Source organism: Ornithodoros turicata, chromosome 7 (assembly GCF_037126465.1).
Source record: "Ornithodoros turicata isolate Travis chromosome 7, ASM3712646v1, whole genome shotgun sequence".
NCBI classification, from domain to species: Eukaryota; Metazoa; Arthropoda; class Arachnida; order Ixodida; family Argasidae; genus Ornithodoros; species Ornithodoros turicata.
The window spans coordinates 34928362-34941190 of record NC_088207.1 but is presented as its reverse complement, the minus strand read 5'-3'; the positions used below and the strand labels follow the sequence as shown (position 1 = coordinate 34941190).

At 45.0% G+C, this 12829-nt stretch overlaps 1 protein-coding gene across 7 annotated transcripts in view; it reads right to left on the bottom strand.

Moving 5' to 3' along the window:
- Nucleotides 1-29: 29 nt before the first annotated feature.
- The window catches only part of LOC135400913 (uncharacterized), a 31547-nt gene continuing 18747 nt past the window's right edge, over nucleotides 30-12829 (bottom strand). For 2 of the 7 annotated variants that reach the window (XM_064632917.1, XM_064632918.1), the window contains 6 exons: nucleotides 10559-10723; nucleotides 9589-9645; nucleotides 9281-9430; nucleotides 8510-8593; nucleotides 7057-7137; nucleotides 30-1260 (listed from right to left, as the gene is read on the bottom strand). In XM_064632917.1, coding sequence (XP_064488987.1) covers nucleotides 949-1260; nucleotides 7057-7137; nucleotides 8510-8593; nucleotides 9281-9430; nucleotides 9589-9645; nucleotides 10559-10723 — 849 coding nt within the window. In that variant the 3' untranslated portion in view covers nucleotides 30-948. Of the gene's footprint in view, nucleotides 1261-1390; nucleotides 1468-6901; nucleotides 6999-7056; nucleotides 7138-8509; nucleotides 8594-9280; nucleotides 9431-9588; nucleotides 9646-10558; nucleotides 10724-12829 lie in introns of those variants that run through there. The other 5 variants (XM_064632922.1, XM_064632923.1, XM_064632920.1 and 2 more) reach the window with 5 other exon arrangements.

Sequence of the window (12829 nt, the reverse complement as noted above, 5' to 3'; positions counted from 1 at the left end):
CGCCTTTGAAAGGAAAAGAGAAGACTCACTCTGGTCGACAACGCTACTTTATACACACAGTGTAATCATCAGTACATTGCTGGGTTATTCAATGCCAGGCAATATGAAGCCTCATACATTCTATAGCGAACGGTCGAACGACATGTTGCTGAGGGCTGGCCTGCAGAAAACTGGCACATTGCAGCATCACAGGGACCACAGGAATAAGGTTAACAGGACAGAGGGCACGCTCAGTAACTACCACATAAATCGTAGGAACTCATTCTTTGTGAGATTACACACACACACGCACACACAAACGTCCAAAAGTCTTCGAAGACGCCTTATAAACGTCATCTGAGACGGGTTGTCCGGGGTTGCCCTGCAATGAAAGGTTTCTAGGATGCAAGTACTACACCACAGGCGAAGTCCATTCACCTGTGCATTGACCCTGGTCTCGCCTCTGCGAACCATACTAGATAAGATGGAGAAACAGTGCATTGCTACATTCAAACTGAGACTCAAGACTTGAGAAAAACGTACTAATCCTGTTTTGTTTATTTGTATTGCTTCTACTTAAGAAATACTACAAAATGACTTTTATCGCAGATTTTGAAACTACTAAACTACTAAAGTATGTATATATCCTTCGAAGCACCTGCCCCACAGCGTATAGGGTTAGTTCTTGCCATTTTATATCTTAGCACGCGCCCTGCTCTTGAAGTATTCGTGTCGTAGAATTTACGCACGAGGAAGCGACAGAAACATAAGATTTGCAAGGTATTTTGCAACAACAGAAACAAAAGTATATAAATTATGAGGCAAAAGGTGTCAGATGGAGGTGCACTCGCTTTGACGAATGATTTTCTTACGTCTGGAACTTACTACTTCGCACATACGCCTGATATATTTCGGAACAATGTGCAGTGGGTTAACTCCATGTGCGTGATCCAACACGCACGTCAAACATCACCTTGCGCAGATGAGGCAGCATAACACAAGCAAGGGAAGTTTAAAAAAAAATATCCTGAAAAATATCCTGACGAGTGCGAAGGACAGGCGCACCGAGTACAGAGGTAACGACAAAAGAGTGTACGTTGCAATGCAAATACTGAAATCACGAACAATACGCATGAGCCAGGGAAACATGCGACATAGCCTGAATGCTGGTAATGTAACGGTAATCAGCATCATCCGAATGCATCTGGTGAGCGTGCAAACATAGCCTCTTCCAACGGGCCTTGGGTTCCGATGCCGTGTAGGGCGTCTGTCATCATGGTTCTGTGTGATAAACAAAAGAAAACAAATAATGTACTCAGCGAAAGTCTCAACTAGTCTCAAATGGCAAGAAGAAATGTGATATCTTGGACGGCCCAAAAAGAAACGAAAGTATGGGGGGAAATAGGCGCACCTTTCATCAAATGAGGTTTCGAAAAACGCGTAGTCTCAAACCAGTATTTCACCAGGATAGCGCAGAGCCAGTTCAACCTATAGGTGAAGGTGACGACGTCAGTACCGAGAAATATCCTTTATAGTTAATCGAGGTGCAGTATGGGACGCGTGCGCGAGTTAAAATTTCTGTGCGTCGAAGTAGTTTTCGTTTTTCGTGCGTTTTTCGTTGATTGTGTATACTTGTAGCAAACTGGTAACACACAGAACAACGGCATGTAGGAGTCACCAGGCTATGACACGGCTAACATTGGACACACACACAAGCGTTGGACACGTCACGCTTCTGAGCTAAATGGAGCCGTCTTCTTTGAATTCTCAAATGCTGAACACGAGTATGACAACGAAAAAGCAAAAAATCGAGATTTGAGCAGATTTTTTGACAAATTCCCAACAGTTTAATACGTAACGGAGATGTAAAACGTACCGCACCATACGTGAAACGTGAACGGTAGATAGGTATCTCCTGTTATGTCTCGCTCTACACGCCTCTTCTAATGGAGCTTAAGAGTATCATTATTGAAAGCATAGCAATGGTCAGCACAACTTGGAAACGACCTACTCTCCTGGACCTTTCTTTTGTCATCCCCGTAGCATCCTAACCGAAACGTTCTGCTTTCGGCGAGTTGCAGAGGTAGGGCGACTGACGTTCCAAACGAAGCTGGGGGCCACGAAGCAAGACACATTGTAAGTTTCACCAAGATCACGTCTGGAGCTGGCTCTCAAATCCATCATCTTTGGGGTCGAAGGACCCGGAATTTGGGATTCTAAGGGCACACTGAACCTGTCTCCTAGCGTTCGCTTTTCTAAGGCGAAGATATTTTTCAGCCAGGTACTTGAACGATGGTACGGCCGTGAGTTCAGCAAAGCTTTTCCGACAGAGGTTGACGTGCAGGGCTAGTAATAAGATTTTGTGCGCCGCAGACAGTGCACGGTGTTGCAGATTCTCGCTGCAACAGTCACAGCCTGAAGCCAGTCTCTCTCGAGGTACAGCATGATTATTGCATGTTTGCTCTATCTACACATAACACAGCACGTAGATTCGACTTTATAAAAAAAAAAAAAATAATAAATTAAGACTGTGGAGCATTCTACAGTGGATCATTTTCAGAAGGTAGATTTATGGTCGTAACGGAACTTGGATTGACAAACGGCAGTACTCTTACAGTTTACAGTGTGTCCCAGCTAACTGCGAACATATTTTTTAAATATATATATATACAGTCGTGTCTCGTTAATATGGACACTTTCGTTCCTCGCTAAAATTGTCCATAAAGTGAATCGTCCATAATAAGAAATCGTCCAATATTTAATATCATTTATTACGAAAAAAACTCGGCAATCAGTGCTTGCTTGTACACACACCTCCTGGAGCTCAAAGTTGACAGAATTTCAGCAATTTTGATTGCTTGAGATCTGTCCCCCTTATCTTCGAAGAACTGGAGCGCCATTTGGAGACCTGCTCGAGCCATGTGATCTGTCCTCGATGATGAACTCGGGAGAAACTGAAGTCCCATAAAGTCCCCTTGCTCTTTATAACAGCTATGACGTCATGATGCCCATTCCAGAAGCATCCCCTGCACTACTGCTAGCCTCCCTTTGATATTTTAGGTGTCTTCAGTGACAAAGGGCGAAATTTCGAAGAAGCGCGCGTCACCCTTTTGTGTTCTCGTAAGGGTTGTTACTCTGGAAGTGTGGCACAATATCCCCCAGTATTCTAGAGTGACAAAGGCAAGAAGAAATTTGGAACGAGGGCTCGTCATCCGATTCTCCTACAGATTATCGTCCTGAGAACATGTTTATAATAATGAGGCAAAAATACATAGGGTCCTATAGAATTAGCACCAGTCTGTGCTGTCCATTGTCTGAAAAGCGGGGTTCCATATTACCGAGACACAAATACATGGCAAAAGTTTCGTTCCGGGGAAAAACTGTCTATAATTCGCGTCGTCCATATTAACGGGGGTCATATTAACGAGGCGCGACTGTATATATATATATATATATATCACTTTTTCCGTGATGAAATCAATTGCAATATAGCATACTCTGAAGGGCACTCCCTAGGAGGGCACCAGCAAACTCCTAAGGCAATGTCTTAATTAACACCATGGTTCTTAGCAGTATCCTCGACTCGACACCAGTGAGTGGTGGGGAAAAAACCGCTCCACAACTTAAGGAGCCATTGGGCTTCAAGGAAATATCGGCACTACCCTGTAGGACTCGCGAAAAGCACGTTCTTTGGGCAACCTTCCGAGTCAAGGTAGATTTTTGAAGCACGAGACCGGTCTCAATGTGCAGCTCGAGTGGAAGGTCGACTCGAGCATCCTTTAAGAATACGACCCTTACTTACGGTAAGTTTCGTTGCGAACCACGTGGAGTACCTTTAAAATGACACCTAATCATGCATTTTCATAACCATATCTGTGTTCAGCTTAATAAAGCCAGATAGAACTGGTGCTTTTCTTCCTAGAAACGTTTTGCTGTTGCCTAGTGCAACCATTCCACGCAAGACTTACTGATAATTGATAAACATCTTTCACTGGGAACGTAACAGCATTAGTATCAACACGCAAAAGTATTTGCGTCGAGCAGATCTGTGTCCGAGAGAGTCAACCGTATGAGAACGTGATACAGAAATTCCTCTTTTTACCTCCTGGGCGAAAGCTACGTTCGCGGGAAGATGACCACATCTGCAACCAGTACATGAGGTCTGTTGAAAAAGTTCAAGAACCTTTTTCCTATCTTCCCCTTTCATCTCCCGTTTGCTTATTTAGACCTAAGTGCCGTCTTGAGGCCCTATTCTCGTCAAAGTAATCGACGTCGATTACTTTGAGGTGAACAAGGTCCATGGTATGATACTTGCCAGCTTGATACTATACAAAGTCCAAATGCTTTGTCTATTACTGGTTTTCAGGGCTTTCGTAAACGTTCTGAAAAGCTTCTAAATTATTAAGGCACCTTTCAGCAAGAATATTTTCCAGAGTCACATTTAACATGCTGGTTCATAATGCTGCAGAGCGCCCCAAAATACGACTATCTTTCTTCTTTGTTTTGGGTTCGCGCTTCCCAAGCAGCACAATGTACTGAAAGTTGAGTGCAATAGGGGTGGACGGCATGTGTCTTATCAATGTTCTTTAGTTTCACGAGTCTCTTCAAGGCCTTCCACCTCTACCTGTCCACCCCTATTGCACTCGACTTTCAGTACATTGTGCTGCTTGGGTTAGCTCTGTATCAAACTTTTTTTAATCGCCTCTACCGTTTCGAATCTTCGGATACTTTGACCTTGGAAACAAAACGGAACTCCTCAGGTGCCAGGTCAGAAGGGTAAGCATTGTTTCTAGCACAACGTGCCGGATATATCCGGCGCACGTCACGAAATTATCCGCAGTCCTAACCTGCGGCACGTGCAGCATGTAGCCACACAAATAATGGCGGAATCATCTTAGGTGTAAATATGCTCCCTATATACAGGGTGCGGCACGAAACGTGTCATTTGGGGTTTATAAGAAAACGGTAGAACGAAAAAATATGCGGTCAACGGCTCCCGTGCAGCAATTAAGTTTGCCATCTTCAAGGAATACTTTTGTCGAATTTCAATTGCAATATGTAAATTGAAATTTCTGAACCGAACTCTGAAATTTGCCTAGTCAACATAGCGTTTTTTTGTTTTTTTTGTTTTACAGAATCAGGAAGGCCCGTGGCGAACTTAGTCGAATACACTGGAAGCCGAAATATCTAACGCTACAGCGAGTGCAAAAAAAAAAAAAAAAGTGAAAATCGGCTTTTTCTGACGTGCGTATTTAAACGGCGCAGGAAATTGGCCGCAAAGATGCGATGAGAGGGGGACATGCCCCTGCCCTGTACCAATGGGAATCCATGTAGCCTCAGATTATTATCGCGATGTCTCTTCCTTTCCCTTCTTTCTTGTTTTTTGCAGTGTTCTGTCTATCATCCGGGCAGGGGTATGTCCTCCTCTCACCGCATCTTTGCGGCCGACTTTGTGCGCTGTTGAAATACGCGCGTCAGAAAAAGCAGATTTTCACTTTTTTCTTTTTTTTTTTTCACTCCCTGTAGCATTACATATTTCGGCTTCTGGTGTATTCGACTAAGTTCGCCACGGGTTTCCTGGTTCTGTAAAGAAAACGTTATGTTGACTAGGCAAAGTTCAGAGTTGAATTCAAAAATTAATTTATTGCAACCGAAATTCGACAAAAGTATTTTTTGAAGGTGGCAAACTCAATTGCCGCACAGGAGCCGTTGACCGGATATTTTTCCGTTCTACCGTTTTCTTATCAACCCCAAATGACACGTTCGTGCCGCGCCCTGTATATACAGGGTGTCCCAGAAAACGTGTCATTGAATTCTAATAAAAAAAACTACGCCATCTAGAATCATGCGGTCAACGACATTTGTTCTTACTAGGTTTTTGCCACCTCCTGATGTGCATGTCATGTCACCTAAGTTTACTTATGTAAATTTTTTAGAAGTGAACTCTGAAATTTGCCAAGTAAAGGTCACTTTTTTACCGCACCAACATGAAGAGCGTGCCGAATTTACTCAAATTCATGATAACTGACAGTGATATCCCGGATCTATCCTATCGGGAGAAATAGGTAAACATCATGCTTCTCGGAGCACTTGAGTATAATGCGCGAGGACTTTTTGAGCGCAATCGCTGTCAGTCCGACGAAAGGAGGTTAGAAACCCAGCCCACAGAGTGATACTAGAAAAAGTGACAGTTCCTGAAATTGGGAGAGGGAAGGTATGGTTCCAGCCAAGGCCGGATAAGCTATGTCTGCGTTATCTCTTTCTACCATGCTGACGTGGGCTGGGTTTCCAGCCTCCTTTCGTCGGACTGACAGTGATTTCGCTGAAAAATTCGTCGCGCGCTGTCCCGTGCGAGCTCTGTAGAGCATGATTTTCGGCTAACTTTTCCGATACGATAGCTCTTCAAAACTTCCTGTCTATTATCATTAATTCGAGTAAATTCGGCATGCTCTTCACATTGGTGGGGTAAAAAAGTGACCTTTACTTGGTAAGTTTCCGAGTTCAGTTGGCTCCACTAATAAAAGTTTATGGCTCCACTAATAAAAGTTTACTATGTGGGCGTCGCCATGCAGTGCCTGCACAGGTTATAAGTAGGGCCGCCACGGGATAGACTTCCGCATCTGAGTCACTTGTTGGGGTTGCGGTGCTGGGTTAACATTTCACCAATGTTGTTTGCACCAAAGAAACCAGAACCAGGCGACTGGGTGACAATGGAACACGGCACAGAACGACCACGAAGTGGTCTTGCAACAGCGGAGGGCTATACGCCCAAGAGAGTTAGCGGCTTGTTCTCGTCGTAAAATTTCACCCGTGAACAACGAAAATATTTCAGAAGCTTTCTGAACAGACCTCCCGTACTAGGCAACAGCACATAGTCACGAAAGCTTCCAATTCCATTCTGCGAAGAAAGAGCGCTACATACAGAGGTGACTGGCATTTGTGCACGTACAACACGTGAAGCAACCAATACACAACGTGTAGGAGCGGCAGCTTGTCATCGTGTACTGCCCAGAATCCATCTGTAATGATATTGCACTTTCACATACGGCGCATTGTAAGACACATGGGAATACTTGCCGTTCCATCTGATGCCTCAGGGGGTGGTGGTTTGTTACTACTGGAAGGTGGCACTGTGATTGCAATGTCCTCCTTGGGGCTCTGAAAAACAATCGTAAATAGGGCGCCTACTTCAGCACATTCTTGATGCATGTATCATGATGTGATACACTTCACTACAGAATTTTAGTACACGCGTGGTCACACCGAAGCAGTACGACTGCAAAAACGTACGCACGGCGGGACATGCTTAAGCATATTGGAAGGTGCTCGCTTTCATTGTAGCCCTCGTATACAAGCAAGCTTGGGATGTCGGCCTTCAGAATGTTGTGTGCCACGTTCGGCACTCCATTGTGGAGCTCCAACCACCTCCCGGTTGTCGCGAAACGCGGTGTCCTCCATAATATATTTGCTAGCACAGGATGATCGATGAGCGGTGCTTAGCGCATGACGTCTTGCCGCTGCGTGAGCGTTTTTCCCGTTTTGGTATAACGTCACCCGGCTGTCCCTTCTGCGAGTACAGAGAGTCAGCAGAACATGCTTTCAGTTTATGTTTGTTGCCAGGTGCCCTGGGGCATCGTGTAGCAGGCCTCCATAGCCTAATGGATGTTGAGTGGAGCACAGTTCGTGTTCTGAAAGCGATGTACAGTCGGAGCGTTACCGGAGACCGAAACCGTTGAGAGATCTCAGGTGAGCGAACATCGTAGAGAAGACCGCTGGAAGAAATATTACACTGCTGGGGTTTGAAAGGTAAACAATGGCATTGTTTATCTTTCAAACCCCAGCAGTGTAATATTTCTTCCAGCGGTACGCTCCAACTGTACATCGCTTTCTTTTATATTTTCGTTTTCGCGTCCTCAGTCCTCTCTAATAAGAATTTGTATCTCCTCCTCACCACCTTCGCTGTCCCCTTTCTCTGATGTACATTAGTATAAATATCTCTACCAAGTGTTCAATGTATCGCACCTGATGAAGGACGGATTCCGTCCGAAAGCTTGTTTTTCAGTAAAATAAATGTTTCAATCTCTTTAAATACTTATTTTATACAATGGCTAACTACATTTCTACATATGTTTGCTGTATTTTTTATGCTATAGCAATATGTCAGCATATGGCTGCCACCAGCCCTTGAAAGGAAATGCTTGGAAAAATGGAGACTTGGCCAGTTTGGTTTGTCCTGAGTGCCTGTAGCTTCGAGCACAGCTTTATGTTATTTATGTGTAGCTCTGTCGTCATCCTCTTTGCCGCATTCGCAGTCAGGGTTACCACCAAGGAACAGTTGCCGTTTCTTCGTGTGTAAAAACGGTTTTTGGGGTCGACCTATATTCCAGTCTCTACAGCAAAGAGAACCAGATACCTACAGGAACCTTACGCCACACGCGAAGACATTAACAAGCATTATGAACACGTGTCGCCTTAATAGCCCATTTAAAGGTACGGGGTGAAACGAGCTCAACGGGATTAGAACACTCACCGGTCTCGCGTTATTATTCTCCGGAGGCACCAGGGCAGAGATGGGCGACGATGCGTGTAGCTCTCGACATGCTAATTTGTGTTCCTGTAAAGCAAACACACACAGATAATGAAATACCGTTTCTTTCTTGGTTGTTTGAAGGCGAACTACCTTGACTTTCGCGTGTGAAAGGACATCGGGTGTAGGAAAAATCATCCCCAGAAAAAATGTCCCCCGGAAAAAATGTCCCCCAGAAAAAATGTCCCCCGGAAGAACCGTCCCCCGGAGAAATCTTCTCTGCAAGAAAAGTACCAAGAAAAGTAGTTTTCGTCAAACGGCGCTATAGCGTAGTGTAGAGCGCGTGCCCTGCTGTGGGTAGCCCCCTTAACCACATGGTGAACTTTTAAAAACAAGCCTAAACTAATCTAACCTCTGAAAACTAACCTAGGTTCCCACCGGGAACGATTTTTCCTGGGTACGTTTTTTCCGCATCCTATAACTATCGATGTCCTTCCATCTAACCTAGGTCTGGGATTTTTCCGCGGGACGATTTTTCCGCGGGCCGATTTTTCCGCAGGACGATTTTTCCGCAGGACGATTTTTCCGCATCCCAAGGACCTCGATAGGTACTTTTTTGTAAAGCCGCAAGCAACTAAATGTGCATGGCAAGGTGACATATGCTCAGTCAAACTCCACCTTCGACACAAGATCTCGCGTTTCTAGTACAATAAGCGTATTCCGAATGCGCCACGGTACAGGACGGAACATGAAGTAGCTGTTCACAGTTCTTACCTGAATGCAGTTCCTCGCAAAATACTTGTGGCAGATGTCGCATAATTCTAGGATGGCTTCGCAGTGCTGCTTGTGCTTTTCCCAGTTCAATAATTTGACTCTTTTCTTGCAGAGCACGCACTGGCGCGTCTCCTGAGGTCCACGGTCTCCCTGAGAACAGAAATTTAACCCTTCTACACGTACAATGGTAGCAACAGATCTCGCTGCCGCACCCTGCTTAAGGGGCCAGCGAATCCCACTGCAGCACCATGTCTAAGCTGCCAGCGAGAGTCTAGCTCCTCTTTGTTACTTATGGTAGCTTGGCTTACCTCGCTGTTCTTTGCAGAGCCTAAATTCGCACCAGTGTCCTGACTGTGATGGTCTACCTGTGTTGCACGAAGCAATAAATGTTTGCTTGAGTTCACTGTGAAGCAGACTTGTACACGTTACTTGAGAAAGGTAATTGATTACCGTTACCATTACTCTGGGGGCAAAAGTAATTTTTACCATACAAATTACTCGGCTAGGATTGTAATAAAGCAACAGCTATAAAAGTAGCGCGTTCCTTTGACCGTTACTTTCGATAACAATCGCAATTACCGACTCAGTGTTCTGAACAACCTCCCTGCATGTGGGTGTCCTACCGAGGTGTTGACCTTTGATGTCTTCACAATAGAAGTGTTCAGCCGCACTGTATTTTAACTTGGAAATTCTCCGTGACTTCCCGTGAAATAGGCATGCATCGTGCATGCACGAGGAGAAGAAAAGAAAAAAAGGAAAGAGCTCGAAACTTGTAACACTTCTCACCTCATCTAATGTATCCCCTGTAAGCTACAAGACGTGAGACAAGTGACTAACGTTTTAAGATGGGGTAGTTGGTACTTTGAACACATTTTCAAAACACGCAGCAAGTGACAGGACACAGCATTAGCATCTGTACTGTTGGGTAATGTCTTGTTCTTCGCTGCAGGTTTCGAAGATGAGTGGGTCAAGTGAAACCGCCATCACATGTAGGAGATGTGTGTAAAGTCCATGATTAGGTTCAATAACTACAGGTTCGACGTAAAAAAAGAGAAAGGGAAAACGGAAAGAGCACTGCGCTTTCACCGTTAGGAAACCCACAATAAGACCCCAGCAACTCGGCGGGACATACCGAACGCGCTAACTATGCGTATGCTCCCTTGGCTCTATGTTTCATGATTTCCAGCGCATGCCATTATTATTCTCTACACAACGAACACAGCAACAGTATTTCATAATCCCAGCGCGAAACTCGTAAAATGCATCAATGCCACTCACCGTCATCTGTTTACGTGAAGTTGTATCCCGCACACGACTGTCAGCTTCAACTGTGACCGCCTGAGCATCATGTTGTTGAGATGCACTGACGCTCCTGTGGTTATACAGATCTCTCTCGGAGGATACACCAGTTGACCGTTGTGAGTTTGTCTTACACATGTGACTCTAAAAAAGAGAAAGACAACACAAAGCTCAAGCACTTCTCCTACTGCGGAGAATTTGCTTGCTTGGAGTACCCTGTCCGCGCAGCACACGCTCAGCTCTGTGTACGACGGATGTCGCTAGTTCTCGGCCTGACACAAAAGGAGATATTGATCATCTCATCTCTCATCTCATCTTATCTTATCATCATCTTATCTCATTGATTATCTTACGAATAGACAGACCATCACCAGAGACTACCACGCAACCCTGAGTTTTCGCCTGTGGGATGCCATTAGGGCCAAACGAGGCAGTCTGCTCCAAAGTTGGTTTGTTCGACCAGGACAATACGTTCGACACCGTGCTGCTGTGGTGATGGCCGCCATCCACCCCTTGTATTTTTGACTGATTGGATTAGAGAGACAAAAATAGTGAACCCAATTTCCTTTTTCGTTTAACCTACCATTTCCTATATCCTTAATTTACCGATTCACTGTATTTTCCCCAACAAAGTCAACAATTACCCCTCTAGCATTTCTATGGACAAGTATCCACCATAATCGCCAGATCTCCGGCCCTATCAAACTTAATATTTCTTGCCCAAGGTGAAAGAAATTATGTGTCCACTTTCCTGCTAATGATAACATTTCCGACGCAGCCATGACCTGTTACTCTTCTTTTTTTTCTTCCACACACCACCAAACTTCCTATTTCTCTCTACAGGCATCCAAGCAGTGAAGCACCATCGGCGAAGTGTGTGGACGTTAGCGAAGGCTATTAGAAGAGTAACATCAATTCGCTCACTTCTGCCACCTCCTTCTGGGTCAAGCCGATAGCTCGTAACTGTGCAACTTGCACGGCGGCTATCATGAAGTACTTCCTATTATTTCTGCAGCAGAACTAGTTTCCCCTGCTGCGCATTTAAGTGTCCATGTGCAACTTGTATAGCAGCTACCACGAAGTACTCCATATTTCGACAGGAGAACTGGCTCTTCTGGCGCACGTTTAAGTGCCTCGGAGATAGTACTTGGGCCACAAATTCGAGTGCCAGAAAACTTCGATCGATATTTTTCAAAAACAAAAAAACAAAAGCAATTTGCTTTCAGGTTGTGCTCCTCTGGGAGTTTCTATTCATGACGCCCCATGTTAGACAACGGAAGGCCGTGGTCATGATCATATAGCCTCATAGTTCATTGCATGATTAACTTCTTACGTGATTATTCGAACTGATTGCTTGCATTGCTCACTAACAACAATGCTGCCCCTGAGATACGTTACATATCGTGATCGGACGACGACATGTTCTGGGTATCTGCTTCAACGGGAAACGCTGCACATTTAATAAAGTAATACCCTGTGCAAGTTGAACTTCCGCGCAAGAGAGGGGACAACAAGCGGAGAAATCACGTGGGCAGCATTCCTCCGCTCACCGGTCGGCGCGGAGTAGCCAACGTGCTCGATGTTGTTGTTGAGGTTACTTCGTTGACGTAGGTGATGTTTTTGCTGATTTAGCCCATCAGTGTCGCACGTTTTGATGTTTTTTTCGCCCCCATGGGTAAGGTATGCATAGTGGACGGCTGTGAAACATCGCCAGCACCGTGGCGTACCTATATTTCACTTCCCACGACGCAAAGCACGAAAGCTACGACAGCACGTTTCTGTGCATGAAAAAAAAAAAAAACTGGTGGTGGTGGTGGTGAAACGGCTCGCCCTAAATGTAAAAAAATGTTGAAGAAAGCATGTAACAAAGCGTCTGTGCACTGAGAAAGCAGTAGCAATAAGGGGCATTCGCAGACGGGCCACAACACTATGGTGAAAAAGATGAAGCCACGTGGACCCCACGTGCAGCTGTTGTGGTACCTTATTTAAAGGGGCACTAAACAGCTCCACGAATATTCTCCAATTATTATGCTCTATGAAAGAACCTGGCTCACGATATCCAATTATGAAATTCATTTACTTCCAGCGAGCGCCTTTACCACGAAACAATGCCATTCGAAGAGCATAATCCGCGTGTCGCGCCTTCCTACTCGGAGAGCATCTACGTCACACGTCTCGCACGTGTAGCAAAGCTACATTCCAGTCACTGGAGATGGGGGAGATTTCGGACTCCTAGCCAATGACGGGCCT